The 21065-nt window shown below is 48.7% G+C and overlaps 1 protein-coding gene across 1 annotated transcript; it reads left to right on the forward strand.

Annotated features, from left to right (window-relative positions):
• Nucleotides 1-284: 284 nt before the first annotated feature.
• Nucleotides 285-15049, forward strand: PTMA (prothymosin alpha). The gene is made up of 5 exons (XM_034406733.3): nt 285-673; nt 4912-4983; nt 6370-6466; nt 11863-11936; nt 13966-15049. Exons 1-5 carry the CDS (start codon nt 629-631, stop codon nt 14011-14013), a joined length of 336 nt encoding a protein of 111 aa, XP_034262624.1. The 5' UTR covers nt 285-628; the 3' UTR covers nt 14014-15049.
• Nucleotides 15050-21065: the final 6016 nt, after the last annotated feature.

Below are 21065 nucleotides of genomic sequence, written 5' to 3' on the forward strand. Positions count from 1 at the left end.
TGCATGGACGGGAGGGGTTGCTCTTTTCTTTCCCCCCTCCCTCCTCTCTCGCTCGCTCTCTCTCTCTCTCTCCTCCTGCGCGCGGCTGTTTTGCAAGCCGCCTCCTCCGCCTCCCTTTGCGCGGGAGGGAGGGAGGGAGGGAGGGAGCGCAGCGGGGGCCCCCCGACGGCTCCGTCAGCAGCCTTGCCCCATTGTTCGTCCGCTCGCCCAATGGGCGCGCTCGGCTTCTCCCGGGCCGCCCAATCGGGGCCGCCGAGGGGAGGGCGCGCTCCGCCCACTAATCTATATTAAAGGCGGTGGCACCGCGTGAGCCTCCACTGGCATCCAAAGCCATCTTTGCATTGTTCCTGCCCCGGGTTGTCGGGCTTGCGCTGGTCGTCGCGGGGCTTCGCTCTTCATCATCATCACCACCACCACCACCACCAGCAAAGTCTTCCTCCTCCTTCCTCTTCCTCTACCGTCGCGGTCTTCTCCTCCTCCTCCTCCTCCTCTTTTGATTTTTGCAAGCCACGCCGCGTACGCGCCCTCGGATCTCTCCCGTCTTCCCGGCGCTTCTTCCTTTTGTACAGTCGCGGGCTTTTTTCCGCTGCACCACCACCGCAACTCCCCTCCTTCCCCCCGGCCAGCCATGTCAGACACAGCCGTGGATACCAGCTCCGAGATCTCCACCAAGGTAAGCCTCCGGGAGGGGCTTTTTTTGCAACCCAGCCCCGTGGAAATCCGCGCGGGGTTGTGTTACATTGTGTTGTGTTATGTGTGTGTGCGATGCCTTTCCTTGCGCTTTCGCTTCCCCGCAACGGCCGGCGTGCACTCGTGGGTCTCCCGGCTCGGCTTCCTCCTCCTCCTCCTTCCTTTGTTTGCGATCGGCTCTTGCGCCGCTTGCCCGTCTTAGTTTCCCGCTGGCCTGGCATCCCTTTGCGCGGATCGGGGAGGGAACGGGGGGGCTTTCCTGTCCACCCGCAAACGCCTCGGAAGGTGGTGGGCAAGGCAGGTGGTTTCTCCTTGCAGTCCCGGGCTTCCCATTTCTTTTCCCCCCCTCCTCTCCACCCGCTTTGCCAGGCTGGGATCGACGGAAGGGGAGCGCATTGGCTTGGGGGGGTCTTTTGACAGACGCGGCGAACTTCCAGGCTCCGTTTTGTGCCCGGCGGACGGGAGAGGAGAAAAGAACAGGCGAAAGTCACCCGGAGGAAGCCGGGCAAAGCACAGGAAGGCAGGCAGGCAGCGATTGCCGGCGCCGGCTTGGCTAGCGGCGGGGCTTCCCTTAAACCCCGGTCCTGCCGTCCGGCTCGGCACCTTGAAGCGGAGAGCGGCTGCTCCCCGTTGCTTCGCTACCTTGCCGGAGCCCTTTCGGGGGGGTGCAAAGTTCTGCGTGTCTGCGCGCGCCCCCCCTCCTCCTCGTTACCCTAATTGGCCCGGGCTAATTGCGCGGAAACAACTTGGCGACCCCCGCTGGCCCGGGAGAAAATCGGAAGCGCTTTGGCAGAAGAAGAAGAAAAAGGGGGGCGAGGAAAGAGAGAACGGGGAGCCCTTGAATGGCTCTGCCCGGAAACGTCGGAACGGGCACCCCGAGGTCTCTGCCGTCCGGCGCGCTTCTTTTGTTTCCAGCAGGCAGAGAGCACTTCGCGGCTGCTGCGCTACTGCCGCCTCCCGGTATCCTTTCCTCGGGCGATCGTGCGCGCCTTCCGGGCTTAAAATCCCCCTTGCCACAGAAAGGGAGCCAACCCCGACGGGCTCCGAAGGGAAGAGAAAACACGGGTGTTTATAACAGAGACCTTCTCCCCCCCCCGCTTCCTTCCGAAAGTTGGGGCGCCTTGAACTCGGGTGGCCCCTAACCCCGCTTGCCTCCCCCTTCCCCCGTGGAAGCCGCTTTCCCCCCGGAGTCCCGACGTGGCGGGAAGAGAGGGAGAAGCGGAGACGTCGGAAGGCGGGTTGAACTCGCGTGTCCCGATGGAGGAATTGCGGGGGGGGGAGGCACGGACGGGAATCCGGGCTGCGCAGAGCCAGCCAGGGGGGGAGATGCTGCGCGGCGTTTTCGGGGAGCCCCTTTCCCCGTTGGAAGGAAAGGGAACGGCTCGCTCGTTCCTGTCCCCGCCCGTCGGGCCCTTTCTTTCCCGTTCGCGGGCGGTGGATACAATGTTGCAGTCGTCCTTGGCGGGGGGGGGGAAATCGCCGCCTCGTTAAGTCTCGGGGTTGCCGGAGAGAAGGGCGGCGCGGAGTTTGGTGGTGGTGGGGGGACCCCGGTCCTGGTGGGAAGGGGCGGCCGGGAACCCCCCCTCCTCGACGCCGATCGGCCGAGTCCCGCGTTCTCTCCCCCCCCCTCCCACGCGGGGATTGACTGATTGATTGACCTGGGGGCGCGCGATATCAAAAGATCCCGCCCGGATCTTAGACGGGGAGGGGGGGGGCTTTTTGTTCCTGCAGAGGGTCACCGTTGGGGCAGGTTGCAAACAGCGGGTTTGCAACCTGCGGAGGTGGATCTCTGCGGGGGGGAGGGCAGGCAATGGGGATCTCCCCTCGGGGAAACCCTTATGGGGGGGAGGTGACCCCCCCTTCCCTCTAGCTTATTTCCAGTCCTGGCGCTGCTTTTTTTTTTTTTTCTCCGCTCCCGGCATCTGGGCATTAAAATGCATGGCGGGGGGGGGGGAGCTTGAGATTGATTTCCCAGGCGGGCGGCGGCTCTTCTCTCCAGCGCCGCCCCCGGCTGTCTGCGGCCGCAGTAAACAGCGAGCGAGCGGCAAAGCCAAAGCCGCCCCACCACGTGCCGCTTTCTCTGCTTCTCGCCTTCTCCGGTTTCCTTCCCCCTCCCCTCTCCTGCCCGCCCGCGCGGCGCCTCCTGGGAGCCGTAGTTCGCTTCCCGTCGGCTCTTCTATTAACTCCACTGGACTCTCCCGCTCGGAAAGAACTACGCGCCCCGGCGTACCTTGGGAGGTTAGAGCCGGCTGGCCAATCGAAGTGGCGCCAAGTGTGGCGCGCAGGTTTGAATTGGCCCAGAGCGCATGGCCTTGCTTGCCGCCGGCCGCTGGGAGTCCCCCCCCTCCGGCTCTTGCGCCCCCTGCAGGAAGGAGGATAGGGTTACTGCAAGCTTTATTATTTTTTTTTAATGGGCCTTTGAAAAGCAAAGCCAAAATAAAACACACACACACACACACAGAGCCTAATTAAGAATTAGGGACAGAAGCACTTAAGAATGCCTGGAGTTAATAGCTGGTGCATCAATGCATTTGGCAATGTGTGGTTTTTGGCTAAAAGCTGCAGTGCTAGTGGGGTTCTATGCGTGTCTTCCTTATTATGGCTTCTGTTTTATTGCCTGTATTTTCCCTGTTAGTAAATGGGCATTCTTCTAAACAGGCTTCTGCATTGATGGGACTATTAATAAAACATGGTGCCTCGATAAGATACACACAACACAAACCTTGGTTTTGTTTTTGTGTTCTTTTTACCACAAATAGGCAGCAGCTCAGTCGTTTTGCCTTGCCTAAATCGAAACTTTAGGATCATCCCTCTCCTTGTTGTGGCTGGTCTTGAAGCAGTAAACAGCTTTTGCCGGGCTTATAATTACAGGGACTCTTATCAGGATCTGTCAAAAGACGTAAACATTGACTTCAAACGTGTTGTTGCTTGTAAGCTGCAGGCCGTTGGTGGGTGATTTTCTAGGAGAAACTCTGTCTAGGGAAAAGGAGGGGGGAAATCATGCTTGTGATCTTGGAATGGCATTGGCAGCACCGGCGTTCTGGCCTCTGCGTAAAAAACAGGTTTAGCTTGGGATAAACCCACCCTCTCTTGACGCTACAGTTAAAAAGTTCAAATTTAGGAAATTGGTTCCCTTTTCGACAAGATTTTGCTGCTTTCCTATCGCAGAGCAAGCCGTTTTGCTTTTTTAGAAGGGATATCTAGGAATTAGAAGCCTGCCACAAACAAACCCAGCTTTTGCAACCATACGAGATGGCAAAAGCTGGAAAGAGTACCTCAGGGCCGGCAGTTGAATTTTTAAAAAAGCAAAATTCCTGATTCTCGTCTCCCACTTGTACCCACGGTGGTTTTGAGGCACGGGGCAGCTAAGATCTGTGAGCTGGGGGGACGGATGGCACAGATCATTTGGGGAGGGGAGGCAGCGTGGTCTGAAGCTGCTAATCGGGTTTGGCCAGAAGCCGTCCGTGATGCCCTGAGAGGTTTTAAGAAAGCTGCTCTTGAGAGTTGTGCGAACAAATGCTCGTCTGCAGAAAGAGAAAAGGGGCTTCCTTAATTACGGCTGCGCTCCATGGAGAATGGCAGCCCTTGCCAAGCCTGCCTCTGGCACCTTGTTGTGATTTTTCCCTCCCCAGGCGAGCCAGGAGTGTGTTTGCTGAATAGTGTTTATACGAGGGCTCCCTCCCCTTTTCCGGTGGGGAGCCGGGAGATGTGTTGTCGTAAATCTGTTAGTGCCCTTCGCCTTTCCAGCTTGGAACAGGCCAAGACACAACAATGCAAGGGGTTTTTGGGAGGAGTTGTTTAGTGGCAGGTCACACTGCCTCGCCAAGGAATTGCATCCTCATTTGTAGGGAGGGAAGCAAATGGAGAGGAGAGAGCTCTCTTGAAAATAAAAAATGGAATAAAACGAATAAAAACACATAACAAACACACTTCACCTTGGGAAGAGTTTGGAGTCTGGTCTTCTCTTGGAGGGGATTGCGTGTTGGCTGTATTGAACGAAATTGGGGGCTGCAAAGAAAGCCGAAACGTACAAGTCTCAGAGTTCCTACATAGTTGTGTTTATGTTGTTTTCTCCCTCCAAAAAAAAGGGGGGGAGGGAAGGGTTGTCCATCATTCTCAGTGCCTGGGAATCTGGACCAATAATGTCGGGGAGGCCGGGATCCCAATGACTCATCCCACTTTCTTTTTTCTTTTCTTTTTTTTTTGCCCCTTCCTTTTAAGGATTTGAAAGAAAAGAAGGAAGTTGTGGAAGAAACAGAAAATGGCAGGGATGCCCCCGCCAATGGCAATGCCGTAAGTATCGGCCAGGACGGAATTGGGGGGAGAGATGATGATTTGACAGGAACACAGAATAATAGAATTGGAAGGGAACTTGGAAGCAGAACCGGCAAATCCAGATTGAATTTTCCTAAGTAGGAGAAACTTTGCAGAGTCTCGTTTGTTTTGTTTTTTTTAAACTTCTTGGTCCTGCTGTGAGACATCACTTGCTCCCCATTCACACAACTCTCCCAGACATGATTGATATAAATTGGGCAGTTCAGCATGGGAAGCCAGCTCTTGTAGAGACCGTTGGCCTAAGGGCATTAGAGTTTAATCTGAATTAGGGGGTTCTGCTTGGTTAAACTCTAGTCTAGTGAAATGAAGACATGATATCAGAGTTCCAATATTTGGGGGGCTGGCACAAAGAAGATTTGGGGGTCAAGCTATTCTCCAAAGCAGCTGAAGGCAGGACAAGAAGCAACGGATGGAAACTAACCAAGGAGAGAAGCAACCTGGAACTAAGGGGAAACTCCCTAACAGTGAGGACAGTTAACCAGTGGAACAACTGGCCACCAGAAGTTGTGGGTGCTCCAACACTGGAGGTTTTTAAAAAGAGACTGGACAGCCATTTGTCAGAAATGGTATGGGGTCTCCTGCTTGAGCACGGGGTTGGACTAGAAGACCTCCAAGTTCCCTTCCAACTCTGTTATTCTGTGAATCTGAACTCTTGTTTTAGTGTGCGAACCACAGATATTAGTTCTTTTCCCGTAAGGAAGGAACGCCGGTCCATATTTCAAGTTATTTTATTGATAATAAGGGAGTATAAAGTAGTGAAGACGTGTGGGCTTCGATCAACTCCCAGAATTCCCCACCCAGCCAGTTTATGGTGTGGAAAACAATTTCATGGTCCTTCGATGACTTGTGGACTTCAACTCCCAGAATTCACCAGGCAGCCATGGCTGGTTCAGGCAGGGATTCTGGGAGTTGAAGTCCACCAGTCATCAAAAGGACCATGGTTGTTTCCTACTCCTGGTGTAAAGTAGGGGTCCCCAAACTTGGCAGCTTTAAGACTTGTGGACTTCAACTCCCAGAATTCTCCAGCCAGAGTTGAAGTCCACAAGTCTTAAAGCTGCCAAGTTTGAAAACCTCTGGTGTAGAGACATAAAAAGTTAACAATCTCTTAGCAAAGTTTATCCCTCTTTCTCATTGTCCTCCCTTTTCATTCCCCCAAACTGCCCTGTAAATGACAATTCTTACTTTTGTCACAGCTGTGGAGCATGCAACAGTGGTTCTTTTGTTACAAGGCCATCATTCTGCCCGGTCTATAAGTGCCAGGGAATTTGTTAAAGTGGGGAGGGGGGGTTAGGAGGCTCCCTGTGTTTTTTGTTTTTTTTTTAAGTGTGCTTCGTTTCCGCAAAGGCGAATGAGGAAAACGGCGAGCAGGAGGCGGACAACGAGGTAGACGACGAAGAGGAAGAGGTTGGCGACGAAGAAGAGGATGAGGAAGAAGGTGACGGTAAATTCTCCCCCCCTCTTTTTTTTTTTGTTTGTTTGTTTGTGTGTGTGTTTGTGTGTCTTTTTTCTTCCTGGGAAATGTAGTCCACCGAAATGAGAAGGGCGCCTAGTTGGAGAAGATTTAGGCTGAGTTTGCTATGGTGAAGAGTGTGAAGAGGGGGCTGGCTCCCCCTGGTGGCCCTTTTGCATAGAGCACGAGAAATGAGTCAATTTTGTTTTTTGTTTTTTTACACATCGGACTCATCGCAGCACGAAAGAAAACATCTAAATGGGATTGTGCGCCTTTTGCAAAAGAACTGGAATTCACAGAAGCCTCCAGGTGTAACCTCTTGGGGAGAGAGGAATTAAAAAGTAACTATTCTCTTAAATCTTGCCTCCTTCTAAACCAGGGCTCGTTTTGTTTTTAAACTTTTCTTTCTATAACCCTCATCGCAGCTCTGGTAGGTGGAGACTGCCCATGGAGGCTTGTATCTCCCGTCTCTTTCAAATCAGCAGCGCTCTCGTTCCAACCAGGAATCTCTCGGCAGAAGAAGAAAATAATATAATATATAAAACAATTTATTTTATTTATCCCAACTTTATTGTCTACGAAGATTGTCATCCAGGTTGTCCAAAACGTGCTTTTTTTCAAGAGGCAATTGGACAGAAAATCCAGTTGCCTCTTGAAAAAGCACCTTTTATTATTTTCATAAATACACATACCTTCTTTCCTTCTGTTTTCCTACAGTAACGCTGGATAGGCTGAGAATGACTAGGCTCCAGCTGGCTTTCCTGCCTAAAGTGGGACTAGAATTCACCGTCTCCTGGTGATTGGCTCAAAGTCACCCGATTGGCTTTTATGTTGAATAGTGGGATTAGAATTTATTATCTCTCGATGGTGATTGGCCTAAAGTCACCCAGCTGGCTTTCATGCATAAAGCAGAACTAGAACTCACCATCTTCTGTTCTCTAGCCTGGTGTCTTAACCAGTAGGCCAAACTTCTCCTCCCACTCCTATTTTCTCTCTTTTATTTTTATTATTTGCCATTCTCTTCCCAATTATTTGCCTTCCGGCAGTGAGAAGACCCATTCTGGAGCTTCTGTTGGGAGTTTGAACATTTATTAGGGTTTTTTTAGAACCACTCAATAGCCAAACCTGTCTGGGCACCTTGCCATAAAACCTGTTAAAATTGCAGTGCAAATAAAAGGACATATACAGTTAAGATCAATAAAAGGCAAAATGAAAAAAAAACGCCATTCCGGCTACGGAGCCCTTCAGGAGCAAAGACGATTTGTGTTAAATAGAAGAAGAAATTTTTCCAGACTCAAAAGTCTTTTTAAAAAAGGAGCTAAAATGATGCCTGTTGGACATCAGTCCGGCTTCTCTGGACAGTCCAGCTTTCGCAAACAGGCACCGTCGCCGAGAAAAATCTCCCCCTCGTAGAGATCTACCATGTCATCCTTGGGAAGGCTGGGTGAGAGGCTATTGCAGGTAGATCCCTGCAACTTACGACCACAATTGAGCCCCAAAATTTTCCGTTGCTAAGCGAGACGTCCGTTAAGTGAGCTTTGCCCCATGTTACGACCTTCCTTGCCACCGTTGTTAAGTGGATCGCACACAGTTCCTTAAATTAGCAACCCAGTTGTTAAGCGAATCTGGCTTCCGCATGGACTTTCGCTTCTCAGGTCACAAAAGGGGGATCACGTGACTTGAGACACTGCAACCGTTATAAATATTTTATTTATGAATGAATAAAAATTCAGCCAGTTGCCAAGCGGCTGGATTTTGATCACATGATCAAAATCGTCCCTCGTGAGCGAGAAAACCGGTCATAAGTCAACTTTTATTTCAGGGCTGTTGTAACTTGGAACAGTCACTAAAGGAGCGATTGCAAGTCAAGGACTACCCATAATTGCCAATTGGACGGGATTTTTGCTACCCTACTGGTAGTCTTCAGTTAACGACCATAATCGAGCCCAGAATTTCTGTTGCTGAGTGAAACATTTTATTCAGTGAATTTTACCTCAGTTTATCACTTTTCTTGCTACGGCGGTTAAGTGAATGGCTGCATTTCTTAAAGTTAGTCACAAGGTCATTGAGCGAATCTGGCTTCTATCCGAAGGTCGCAAAAGGAGATCACGTGTCCGTCATAAATATGAGTCCGTCGCCAAGCATCCAAAGTTCAATCATGGTGACCACGGCGGATGCCACAACGGCCGAAAGCGTGAAAAACGGTCCTCAAGTCCCTTTTTTTTTCCAGTGCCGTCGTAACTTCAAACGGTCGCTAAGGGGACCGTTGTAAGCCGAGGACTATGCCTGTATTAGCACGGGGGACTCCCTTCCTGGATGCCACAGGTTGGAAAGCTTGCAAATACTTGGAGCGCCGAATGCCCAGCCCAGTTGCCTTGTGGGCATTGGCTCCCTTGGCTTGGCTGACCCGTCCCGGCTTCAATGCCAGCTGGAAGATGCCGACAGAAAAATGCCAGCTGTCAGGCCTGCTAAGCCAAACCTGCCGCCCGTCAAGGAGGCGACTCTGCCAGGGCTCAGAGAGACAAGACGGCTGGCTCTGATCGAACCGCCATAAGTCCGCTGGCATCTCTGGCTGTTGTTTTTCCAGCATCTCGGTTGCCGGGTGGGGACGGTTGCCTGGATACCCACTGATGGAGATGGAGGAAGGACCGGGAAGCCATGGGAGATGCCTTGCACTGCCAGGAGCCTCCCCCCACTCCTCCCCCTCGGTGGGTCTGGGCTGCTGCTCCCCCCTCCCTCCCTTCCTCCCTCTCTCGGGATTGGCTTTGCGTGCCAAGAAATTGGAGAAGCTAATCTTGCGAGTGGGGGCGAAAAAAGTTATTCTCAGGTGACCCTAATCTCTTGCAGATCCCAGTGGCACTTAAGGCAGATTATTGGCCTCTCCGGGAAGGGTCAGCCGAGCCCATTTATTTAAATCCCAAGAGCCTTAAAGCAGACCCCCACCCCCACCCCACCCAAGCTCTGTGGCTTGGAAACTCTGGGGGTGAAGAAGATCTTCCCTCTCCGTCCGATTGGTCCTTTCCTGAATCAAGTGGCGTTCAGTTCCACTTCTTTTTCTCTCTCTCCTTTTCCTTTTTTCTCTTCCCCTCTCTCCCCTTCTCTTTTTTCTCTCCTTCTCTCTTTCTCTGCTCCTCTCTCACCTCTCTTCCCTTCTCTCCTCTACCCTTTCTTTTCTATCTCCTTCTTTCCACCTCTTCTCTCCTCTTCTCCTGCCTCTCCTTCCTGTCTTTCTCCTTTCTTCTTTTCTTCCCTCTCTTCTCTCTCCTGTCTCTGTCTTCCATCTCCTTCCTCTCTCCCCTTTCCCTTCTGCCTCCTCTCCTTCCTGTCTTTTTCTCCTTTCTCCTTTTCTTCCTTCTTTCCGCCCCCTCCTCTCTTCTCTCTCCTGTCTGTCTCCCATCTTCTTCCTCTCTCCCCTTTCTCTTCTGCCTCCTCTCCTTCCTGTCTTTCTCCTTTCTCCTTTTTTCTCTCTCCTGTCTTTGTCTTCCATCTCCTTCCTCTCCCCTTTCTCTTCTGCCTCCTCTGCTTCCTGTCTTTTTCTCCTTTCTTCTTTTCTTCCCTCTCTCCTTCTCTCTCCTCTTTCTGTCTTCCATCTCCTTCCTCTCCCCTTTCTCTTTTGCCTCCTCTCCTTCCTGTCTTTTTCTCTTTTCTTCTTTTTTTCCCCTCTCTCCTGTCTGTCTTCCATCTCCTTCCTCTCTCCCCTTTCTCTTCTGCCTCCTCTCCTTCCTGTCTTTCTCCTTTCTCCTTTTCTTCCCTCTCCTGTCTTTGTCTTCCATCTTCTTCCTCTCCCCTTTCTCTTTTGCCTCCTCTCCTTCCTGTCTTTTTCTCTTTTCTTCTTTTTTTCCCCTCTCTCCTGTCTGTCTTCCATCTCCTTCCTCTCTCCCCTTTCTCTTCTGCCTCCTCTCCTTCCTGTCTTTCTCCTTTCTCCTTTTCTTCCCTCTCCTGTCTTTGTCTTCCATCTTCTTCCTCTCTCCCCTTTCTCTTCTCTCTCCCCTCCTTCCTCTGTCTTTTTCTCTTCTTCCTTCTTCTTTCGTCTCTTCCCCTTCTCCCTCTTCTCTGTCCTTCCTCTCTTCCATTTTCTTTCCTGTCTTGCTCTCTCTTCTCTTTCTCCTCTCCCCCTTCCCCTCTCTTGAGTTTGGGAGGAGAGGAAACGGGGAGAATCCAGAGGCAGGATAATTGAAAAGCTTGTGCCCAAACAAACCGGCATTCTGGCTCTCCTCCCTCATTACAAGAGAAGCTTATAGTGGAGAAGAGATGCAGAAATAATGTGGTTTTGGCTGAGGGAAGGCAGCCTCTTTTGGCTGCCGGTGGCCTCGGTTGGGAGGCCTCCATCTGACCGCCTGCCTTCCCCATGCAGAAGAGGGACTTCCCCCACACGCGTCTTGCAAGAAATGGGGGGAGCAAGAGGTTCCCTCTCCAACACTTAGTAGCTTAACTCTTACCCAAAGTCCCCTTTGCAAGGATTTGAGCAGTTCGGGTCCCATAAAATCAACAGTTAATTGGACCAACGATTCCACAGGTGGTAGAAATCATCGGATGAGCGTTCATCCAACAGCTTCCCTCTCGCCACGCAACCTAAAGTTTTTGGGAGCCGCTTTTTTATTTTTTGAAAAAATGGTGCTTGCGGGTACAGTTGGCCCTCGGCTTACCACAGTCCGTTTAGTGACCGTTCGAAGCTTACGATGGCACCGGAAAGAGCGACGTGTGACTTTTCCCCCGCACGTCATCAAAATTCGGACGCTTTGGCAAGTGACTCGTATTTATGACGGCGGGAAATCAGGAGTCAAATTTACAGCAGTCGTCACTAACGGAACAGCGGCAGCAATTCGCATGACAACGGTGGCGAGAAGTGTTGTAAAAGGGGGACAGAATTCACTTAAGGACTGCCTCGCTTAGCAACAGAAATTTTGGGCTCAGTTGTGGTCGTAAGTTGAGGACTGCCTGTATTTGGAAAGGAACAGTACTGAGGGAAGGTTGGCAGTGGTCTCACACACACACACACACACAAACAAACAACACTCAACTCGCACTAACACGGCTGTCGGATGGGGAGGCCTGCTTGGTCTCTGCATTTCCTTAGAAGCAACTCATTTTTTCCTGGGGTTTTTCCGCTTCTGAATGACGGTCCCCGGAGACCCTTTCCAGGAAGGACTCCCTCCCTCCCACAAGTTTTGCAGCTTCCTGTAGGCACCTAGTTTGGCCTGAGGACGGGAAACAGGATGCTAGTTTAAATAGATCGGCCCGTCTCGTCTCTTGGGGGGGGGGCGAGGTGGACCCCCCAACCTGCTTTAAAGACACCGGTTTGGAGAAAGCTGAGATCGGCCGGTGAAGCATATGAAGAAGCTGTTTGGGCCAGGAGCTCCTTTCTCAAGCTGTCCTTCCTTCTCTAGGCGAAGAAGAAGATGGTGATGAAGATGACGAGACTGAAGGTCCGACCGGCAAACGGGCAGCTGAGGACGATGAGGTGAGGCACCCTTCCGAGAGAAGGCCGGAGGAGCAGTTTCGGCCAACATCTCTACCGCGCATAATTTTTTAATAGCTTATCAAAATATAGAATGCAACAATACAAAGAAAAATATGCAGAAATATAAAATGCAGAAATGCAAAGAAAATATACAGAAATATAAAATGAAGAAATGCAAAGAAAATATGCAGAAATATAAAATGAAGAAAAATGAAAATAGTGGGGAAAGGATGAGTGGGGGGGAAGTGTAGGGTAAAAGGGGAGAAGAAAAAAGAAATTAATTTCCAACTAATTTTGATGTAGTATAATAAGAATATAAACCTCAACTTTTTACTTTTACGTAACGGTGTAAACGGAAGGAGCCTTGGTGGCGCAGCGGACTAAAATGCTGTTAAAGTAGCACTTAGCTGCCAGCTGCCTGGCATTACTACGAGTTCAAATCTCACCAGGCTCAAGGTTGACTCAGCCTTCCATCCTTCCGAGGGAGGTAAAATGAGGACCCGGTTTGTGGGGGCAATAAGCTGACTTTGTATTAAAAAAAGAACACCGCTTAGGGGGGGCCGAAAGCCCTACTAAGCAGGTATATACAAAAGGATGAAGGCTATTGCTTAACGCATTGTAAGCCGCCCTGAGTCTCCGGAGAAGGGCGGCATATAAATCGAACCAATAAATAAATAAATAAACCGGCCATTTCTAGAACAACAAACCTATCCAATCAGCAAAACCCAAAATCAAAGCTTTCATTTTTTTCCCCCACCTCAAGCACAAAGTCCAGAACCGGTTTCCATGCAGAAACAAAATGGTGTCCTTCAATCAAAAGCAGTCAAATTTAGCCATCTCTGCTAACTCCCATCAACTTTTGCAGCCATTCGTCCATTGGAATCACAAAGTGTCCTTCCATTTTTGTACATAAAAGTATTCTCTTAGGCCCCATCAATTTTAATTTTAGGCCCCATCACCGCGTCCCACTGGGATGCAGTGGCTAAAGACGCTGAGTTTGTCAATCGAAAGGTCAGCGGTTCGAGTCCCTAGTGGCGCGTAACGGGGTGAGCTCCCGTGACTTGTCCCAGCTTCTGCCAACCTAGCAGTTCGAAAGCAGGTAAAAAATGCAAGTAGAAAAATAGGGACCACCTTTGGTGGGAAGGGAACAGCGTTCCGTGCGCCTTTGGCATTGGGTCATGCCGGCCACATGACCACGGAGACGTCTTCGGACAGCGCTGGCTCTTCGGCTTTGAAACGGAGATGAGCAGCGCCCCCTAGAGTCGGGAACAAGTAGTGCATTTGTGCGAGGGGAACCTTTACCTTTATGCTGCATCCCGAGCATGGAACGTGGCCTTAATTCCAGCTCTTGTCTTTTGAAGTTGCCCACCTACGTCTAGGATCGCTAACATGATCGCCAACATCCAGTGACGGATATGGCACAAGAAGACGAGCTAAGTCTCAAAATAGCCACTTGCTTGTAAGGCCAGACCCATCATCCTGAGCCAGTGTCTCAACTCCTTTACGGGTAGTTCTCTTTGCTCAGATTTCAGATCTCAGGTCTGGGGGTCTCAGAGCACTTTCATAAACTGACGTTCCCAGAATCTTATCGACAGATTTATTTTATTTTGAATTTGTATACCGCCCTTCTCCCTGAGGACTCAGGGCGGTGAACATAAGATATGGCTAACAGCGCAGAGTTCTAGGCAGGGGCCTCAGGATGAGCCTTGGTGGCGCAGCAGACTAAAGCACTGTTAAGTAACACCAGCTGCCTGCAATTACTGCAAGTTCGAATCTCACCAGGCTCAAGGTTGACTCCGCCTTCCATCCTTTCGAGGTAGATAAAATGACCTGTATAACAGTAACAAGAGTTGGAAGGGACCTTGGAGGTCATCTAGCCCAACCCGCTTCTCACGCAGGAGACCTGTACTAGGGATTCGAACTGCCGACCTTGTCTGATCGGCAAGCTCAAGTGTCTTAGCCACAGAGCCACCTAGCCAGGCTCTCTCTCTCTCTAACCCCTTTTTCGCCTTCCTTTTTTTTTTTGCAGGACGACGACGTCGATCCGAAGAAGCAGAAAACCGACGAAGACGACTAGGGAGTTAGAATAATAAAAAAAAGAAACAACTTTTTTTTTAAACTTTTAAAAAAAAAAAACGAGGAAAGAATTTTTTTTTTTAAAAAAAAAAAGGCCAGCGTGACCTACTTTTCACCTTTGAAAAACTTCCTGTTACAAAAAAAAAGAAAGAAAGAAATAACGTCCCCTTGTTGCTAATGGTCACCGTCATAAAGTAGAGCAAACAAGCAAAAACAAAACAAGTAAAAGCCGTACGACGTAGAGCTGCCATTTTTTCCCCCCCAACTTGTAAAAAAAAAAAAACCCAAAAAATCTCCCTCCTTCCCTTCCCCCCCATCGGGGGTGGGGGTGGGGAGACCGGGTGATCCAGTCTCTGCCCCTCCCCCTCTTCCCCTCCCCCCACCGGAAACTTCAAGGCTCAGCTTGCTTTCTTAAAAGTAACTTTAAAAAAAGGAGGATTTGTTTGTATTTTTTATTTACATTTTATATTTTTGTACATATTGTGATGAGGTCAGCCATTTTTAACGCGATCTCCGATTGACCAAAAGGGGGGGGGGTGAGGGGCTTTTGAAGTGTGCTTTTCTTTTCTTTTCTTTTTCTTTTCCTTTGTTCCTATAAACGAATCAAAAAAAAAATTTAATAATCTCGACTTTACTTGTGGTGTGACCGTTGTCCAAAAAAAAAAAAAAAACCTCAAAAAGAGAAGAAAACAAAAGACCTTGTAAAAAATAATAATGATTTCAAAAAATGCAAAAAAAGGTCCAAGGTTTATGATGAGCATTCCAGTAACTTTTTTTTTTTTTTTTTGTGTATGTACTTTTACCTGTACCATAAAGTAGTGGGTTTGTATGAGATGGCAAGGCCAAAGATTAAAAAGGGTTTTTTTTTTCCTTTTTTTTTTTCCTTTTCGTTTTTTTTATTTTTGTCTAAGGAGTTGCTGTTAATTTTTTTTTTAATTTTAATTTTTTTTTTTTTTTTGGCCTGTTTAATGTATGTGTGAAAACAATATTGTCCAACAATAAACCCGAATTTTATTTTGCTGAGTTGTTCTAACAAAGCTGGTTGCACAAGTGCTGTGTAGTTGTTTTTTTAACCTCCCCAAGTAAATTTTACCTCAGCTTATTGAGGATTTACCAAATACTTTTCCTAGATAAAGTGGATTGGTGGTATAGGTAGTCCTCGACTTAACGACCACAATTGAACCCAACGTTTCTGTTGCTAAACAGGACGGTTGAGTTTTGCCCCGCTTTGCGACCTTCCTTGCCTCAGTTGTTAAGTGAATCGCTGCTGTTGGTAAATTAGTAAATAACAGGGTTGTTAAGCGAATTCCTCATTGACTTTGCTCGTCCGAAGGTCACAAAAATGTAAGCCATGTGATCATGGGGATACCACAATGGTCATAAGTGTGAAAAACGGTTCTAAGTCACTTTTCAGGGCCATTGTAGCCGGTCGCTAAACGGACAGTTGTAAGGTGAGGACTGCCTATAATAGCGTTCTTACTAACAAAATCCTGGCTCGCCAAGAAAGTAGGGTTGGTACTTCCCATCTTCAAAAACCGGGGCGGGGAAACACCCAGGAAACTACAAACCAATTTTAACAATATCCAGGAAGATCCTGGAAAAGATAAAACATCTGCAAACAACTAGAAGCAAATCAAGTTATAACTAGTAGTTAGCATGGATTTGTTAAAAACCGATCATGCCAAACCAATCTTGCTTCATTCTTTGATAAAGTCACTAAATTAGTAGACCAGTGAAATGCTGTGGACATCGTATACTTAGATTTCAGTAAGGCATTTGACAGTGTAGACCACAATACTTCTCGGTAAGCTAGAACAATGGAATTAGACAGCACCAGATGGATTTGTAGCTGGCTGACAAACTACTCAAGGTGTAGTCCTCAATGGAACTGCATCTACATGGAGGGAAGTAAGTAGTGGGGTACTGCAAGGTTCCGTCTTAGGCCCAGGACTCTTCAATATCTTCATATATGGCTTAGATGAGGGAGTAGAAGTGGAACTCATCAAATTTTGCAGATGATGCTAAGCTGGCAGGAACTGCCAACACCTCAGGAAGACAAGCTCGGGATCCAAAAAGATCTTGACAAACTTGACAAACAATGGGCCCAATTCCAACAAAATTAATTTTAATGTGGAGAAAAGCAAAGTTTTACATTTAGGCAAGAAAAACTCAAAAAGGAATAAGTGCAGATGAGGTGAGGCCTTGCTCAAAAACACTGTGAGAGGGACCTTGGGAGTCCTAGCGTGCAGCCGCCTCCAAAACTAATACAATCCTGGTTTGTATAAACGAGGCATAGAATCAAGATCATGTGAAGTACTTTGTAAAACCCTAGTAAGACCACACCTGGAATACCGCAACCAATTTTGGTCACCATACTATGGAAAAGTTTAAAGAAGAGCAGCTAAGATGATCAAAGGCCTGGAGACTTAAACCATACGAAGAACGGCTGCAGGTTTTGGGGTCTGGCTATCCCAGAGGTCTGCAACCTTAAATACTCAAAAGCCATTTGGACCTGTTTCCCACAGAAAAGAAAACACCGGGAGTCACAAAACCTGGGTGGGCGTGGCCAACTTGATATCACTCACTTCCACCAGTCACATGACTCCCTAGCCGCGCCTACCCAGCCAATCATTAGGGCAGAGAACCAGTTGTTAAAAAACATCAGGAACCACAAAATCCTTTTGACATATCTCTCGCCCACCCTCCTTCCCTCTCCCCCCACTCCCCCTCTCTATGTCTCTCTCTCTCCCCCACTCTGTATCTCTCTATGTGTCTTTCTCCCCTTCTCTCTGTATCTATGTCTCCCACACTATCTCTCTATGTCTCTCCCTCACTCTCTGTATCTCTCTATGTCTCTCTCTCCCCCTCTCTCTGTATCTCTCTATGTCTCTCCCTCACTCTCTGTATCTCTCTATGTCTCTCTCTCCCTCACTCTCTGTATCTCTCTATGTCTCTCTCTCCCCCTCTCTCTGTATCTCTCTATGTCTCTCTCTTCCTCACTCTCTGTATCTCTCTATGTCTCTCCCCCACTCTCTGTATCTCTCTATGTCTCTCTCTCCCTCACTCTCTGTATCTCTCTATGTCTCTCCCCCACTCTCTGTATCTCTCTATGTCTCTCTCTCCCTCACTCTCTGTATCTCTCTATGTCTCTCTCTCCCTCACTCTGTATCTCTCTATGTCTCTCTCTCCCCCTCTCTCTGTATCTCTCTGTCTCTGCCCTGGCCACTTCCATCTCCCGCCGTCGCCCTTACCTTCTCAGGCCAGGCGAGGAGTGACTGGGAGGGGAGGGCGAGGGGTGGGGCCAGCCAGTGATGGGCTCACCTGACAGGAAGCCACAGCTGAGGGCCCAAAGAGCTGCATGCGGCTCCAGAGCCACAGGTTGCTGACCCCTGGGCTAGTCTAAAGAAAACAGGAATTAGGGGTGACCTGATAGCAGCATTCCAGTATTTGAGGGGCTGCCCCCAAAAAGAGGGGGTCGAACTGTTCTCCAAAGCACCAGAAAGCAGGACAAGAAGCTATGGATGGAAACTGATCAAAGAGAGAAGCAACCTGGAATTAAGGAGAAATTCCTAACAGTGAGGACAATTAACCAGTGGAACTGAAGTTGCCTTCAGACGTCGTGGGTGCTTCATTACTGGAGTTTTTTTTTAAGAAGAGACTAGACGGTCATTTGTCTGAAATGGTAGAGTGTCTCCTGCTTGACCAGGGAGACTAAATTGGTGATATGGCAGAAGTGCCCCTTTTCAGTGCCGATGAGTGGCTTTTAGCTCCCCATCGTTCCCATCGCCTGTTTGAGGCGGGGTATGGAAAAGAAAGGTCTCTGAAGGACCGCCAGAAGAATTCCACAGCGGCTTCCCAAGAAGAATGAGACAGGCTGCTAATTAGCGGTGGGTTGCCAATATTTTTACCGCCGGTTTGCCGCGCGCACACACTTTCCGTGCATGCGCCCGGCCTTCCGCATAGGCACTTTGCTTGCTCGTGCACCTTCCGTGCATGTCCCTGGTCTTGAAAACGTGCCTAAATAGGACGGCATTGAGCCAGGACGTTTGTGCAGGGCCACCTGCGATCTCCGCTACTGATTCCCCTGAACCGGTACGAACCGGCTGAATACCACCTCTGCTGCTGATGCTAAGGAGACGAAGACAGCTTCTCTGTTAACTGTCTTCTACAACTTTTCCAGATGTTGAGGTTGGGACACCCCGGGCTGATGAATAGCAATAGCACTTAGACTTATATACTGATTTCCAGCCCTCTCTAAGCCAGGGGTCTCCAATCTTGGCAACTTTAAGACTTGTGGACTTCAACTCCCAGAGTTCCTCAGCCAGCAAAGCTGCTTGAGAAGAGGATTGGACTAGAAGACCTCCAAGGTCCCTTCCAACTCTCGTTATTCTATGTTCTATGTTCTCCGTGGGCTCAGTTTGAGTAGACTTTGGGGTCCACCTATTCTCCAAAGCCCCTGAAGGCAGGACAAGAAGCGATGGATGGAAAACAATCAAGGAGAGAAGCAACTTAGAACTAAGGAGAAACTTCCTGACAGTGAGAACAATTAACCAGTGGAACGACTTGCCTCCAGAAGTTGTGAATGCTCCAACACTAGAAGTTTTGAAGAAGAGACTGGACAGTCACTTGTCTGAAATGGCATAGGATCTCCTGCTTGAATGGGGGTGGGGTTGGACTAGAAGACCTCCAAGGTCCCTTCCAACTTGGTTATTCTGTTGTTTGGGTTTTCTGCAGCTCCCCTGGGAAAAGGTCCCAGATTCCCACCAAGGACTTCCACCCCGCTCCATGCAATCGACGCCTGCCAGATTGTGCTTAGCCTCACAGAAAAACCAGAGAATAATAAATTCGATCGACGAGGAACTCCCGAGCAAGGACGGTCGGGAAGCTTTAACTGGGACAAGTCCCCAGCTGAGAATGGCTCAAATATATATATATATATATAGGGCAGGAGGAAAGAGGGAGGGCCGAAGGAATTTGCATCCCAGAGGGAACAAACAAAGACATCTGGGTGGTGTATGCACACACACACACACACACACACACACACACACAGGCTCCAGGAGCAAGACACTGGTGCAAAACCATTTGTGTGTATTGGGTGGGGTGGGGGAAAAGTTGAAACCTATCAAACTGGGCATTCCCAAACTTTGCAAAAGGGGTGCCTCTGTTTCTGTGATCCGTGTACAAACGCCCCCATCAATAGAATGAATATATTTTGTTAGGTTTCAGCCCAAAAGCCATTGGTGCCTGGGTGTGCGTTTTGCAGGATCTATCAAAGCTGGGTATTCCCAAACTTTGCAAAAGAGGTGAGTGTATTTGTGTGATATATATATACACAAACACACCTTCCAAAAGAATGAAAATAAAAGATTTTCCTTAGGCTTCAGCCTAGGCCATAAGTAAATATGCCTGCCTCCCCCCCTCCAACGTCTAAGAATTCCATTTTAACTGATTCCATCGAATTCAGCAAGGAGCCGAGCTAGCAATACAGGTAGTCCTCGACTTACGACAGTTCATTTAGTGACTGCTCAAAGTTGCAATGGCCCTGAAAAAAACGGACTTATCACTGCAACCTTTGCAGCATCCCCCACGGTAACGTGATCAAAATTCAGACAGCCGACTCATATTTATGATGGTTGCAGTGTCCCCGGAAGTCACATGATCCCCTTTTACGACCTCCTGACAAGCAAAGTTAATGGGGAAGCCTGATTTGCTTAACAACCAGGTGACTAACTCATCCATCGCAATGATTCACTTAACGGTGGGAAGAAAAGGCGTAAAATGGGGCAAAACTCACTTAACAAATGTTTTGCTTAACAACGGATATGTTGGGCTCAATTGCGGTCGTTAAGTCGAGGACTACCTGTATTGTAAGGCTTCCTCCCTGAAGTGGAATTACATTTTTGACCATTTTCCTCATGAAGATGTCTGGGCCTTCGTATCCGAAAATTTGAGTTTTAGTTTCTGAAATAGTCCCTGGAATTTCTTGACCTGGGTTAATTGGGATTGATATTTGTTCTCGGGGTGTTTGTGTCTGCAGGAAGTGGGGTCAAAAAAGTCAAAATGGCACCCACAATTGGAATCTCAAAGCCTTTCCCCTTTTTCACAGCATTTTGAGTTCTCAAATTCTTTTCAGGCATTGGAATCAGTTGAAATTGGAAATCTCGATGAAGAGACAATAACTCTGGCAAAAGAAAATTAGGAGGAAACAGTGAGGAAAAAACCCTGCTCTAGATAATCTGGGTTTGCCCAGTGGGCTGAATTGTTTTAATCATAATTTGCATCCCAGGCACCACTGGCTGGGTTTACGCATGATGCTAAGTCATAAACCATGGCTTAAAACAGGGGACCCCAAATTTGGCAGCTTTAAGACTTGTGGACTTCAACTCCCAGAATTCTCCAGCCAGCATAACATAGCTGGCTGGAGAATTCTGGGAGTTGAAGTCCACAAGTCTTAAAGCTGCCATGTTTGAAGACCTCTGGTTTAAAACCATAATGACTGGATTCACAGTGCAGACTAAGAGCCAACCGAATTCTATGGCTTATGGTGAATTTAGTGGTGCCTCAGGGACACCCATCCTATCAGCCTGATAGCCTGCTGGCTGGGGGATTCTGGGAACTGAAGTCCACACATCTCCAAGTTGTCCAAGTTGAAATAATACCACTGTGGAGAATGGCTTGATCAGAAACGGAAGTATTTAAAAAATAAAGCCTTGATATTGTTGCCAATCCCCAAAATCCCCATTTCCTCCTGATCAGCTGGGACTCGGGAGGCAGAGAATAGATGGGGGCGGGGCCAGTCAGAGGTGGTATTTACCAGTTCTCCGAACTACTCAACATTTCCGCTACCGGTTCTCCAGAACTGGTCAGAACCTGCTGAAACCCACCTCTGCTTGGAACCCAGGACATTTTACCTTTTATTGGGGCAGTTGAAGGGGAGCTGCAAAGCCCGCAAGCTGACATGCCACTTAGAGGACCCAATATATTTTTATATATATAGAAACCAAAGAAAGGGAGAGAGTTCCTTTCTATAAGGACAACTTTCCAAATTCC

The sequence above is a fragment of the Pantherophis guttatus genome, chromosome 6 (genome assembly GCF_059756535.1).
Source record: "Pantherophis guttatus breed Tessera chromosome 6, ASM5975653v1, whole genome shotgun sequence".
NCBI lineage: Eukaryota > Metazoa > Chordata > Lepidosauria > Squamata > Colubridae > Pantherophis > Pantherophis guttatus.

What these genes read in the sequence shown, in the direction of transcription:
- PTMA (XM_034406733.3), top strand. Translation starts at nt 629, where the DNA reads ATGTCAGACACAGCCGTGGATACCAGCTCCGAGATCTCCACCAAG. An exon ending in CCCCCGCCAATGGCAATGCC is followed by an intron (nt 4,984 to 6,369) that starts GTAAGTATCGGC and finishes GTTTCCGCAAAG; the next exon opens with GCGAATGAGGAAAACGGCGA. An exon ending in GGATGAGGAAGAAGGTGACG is followed by an intron (nt 6,467 to 11,862) that starts GTAAATTCTCCC and finishes TTCCTTCTCTAG; the next exon opens with GCGAAGAAGAAGATGGTGAT.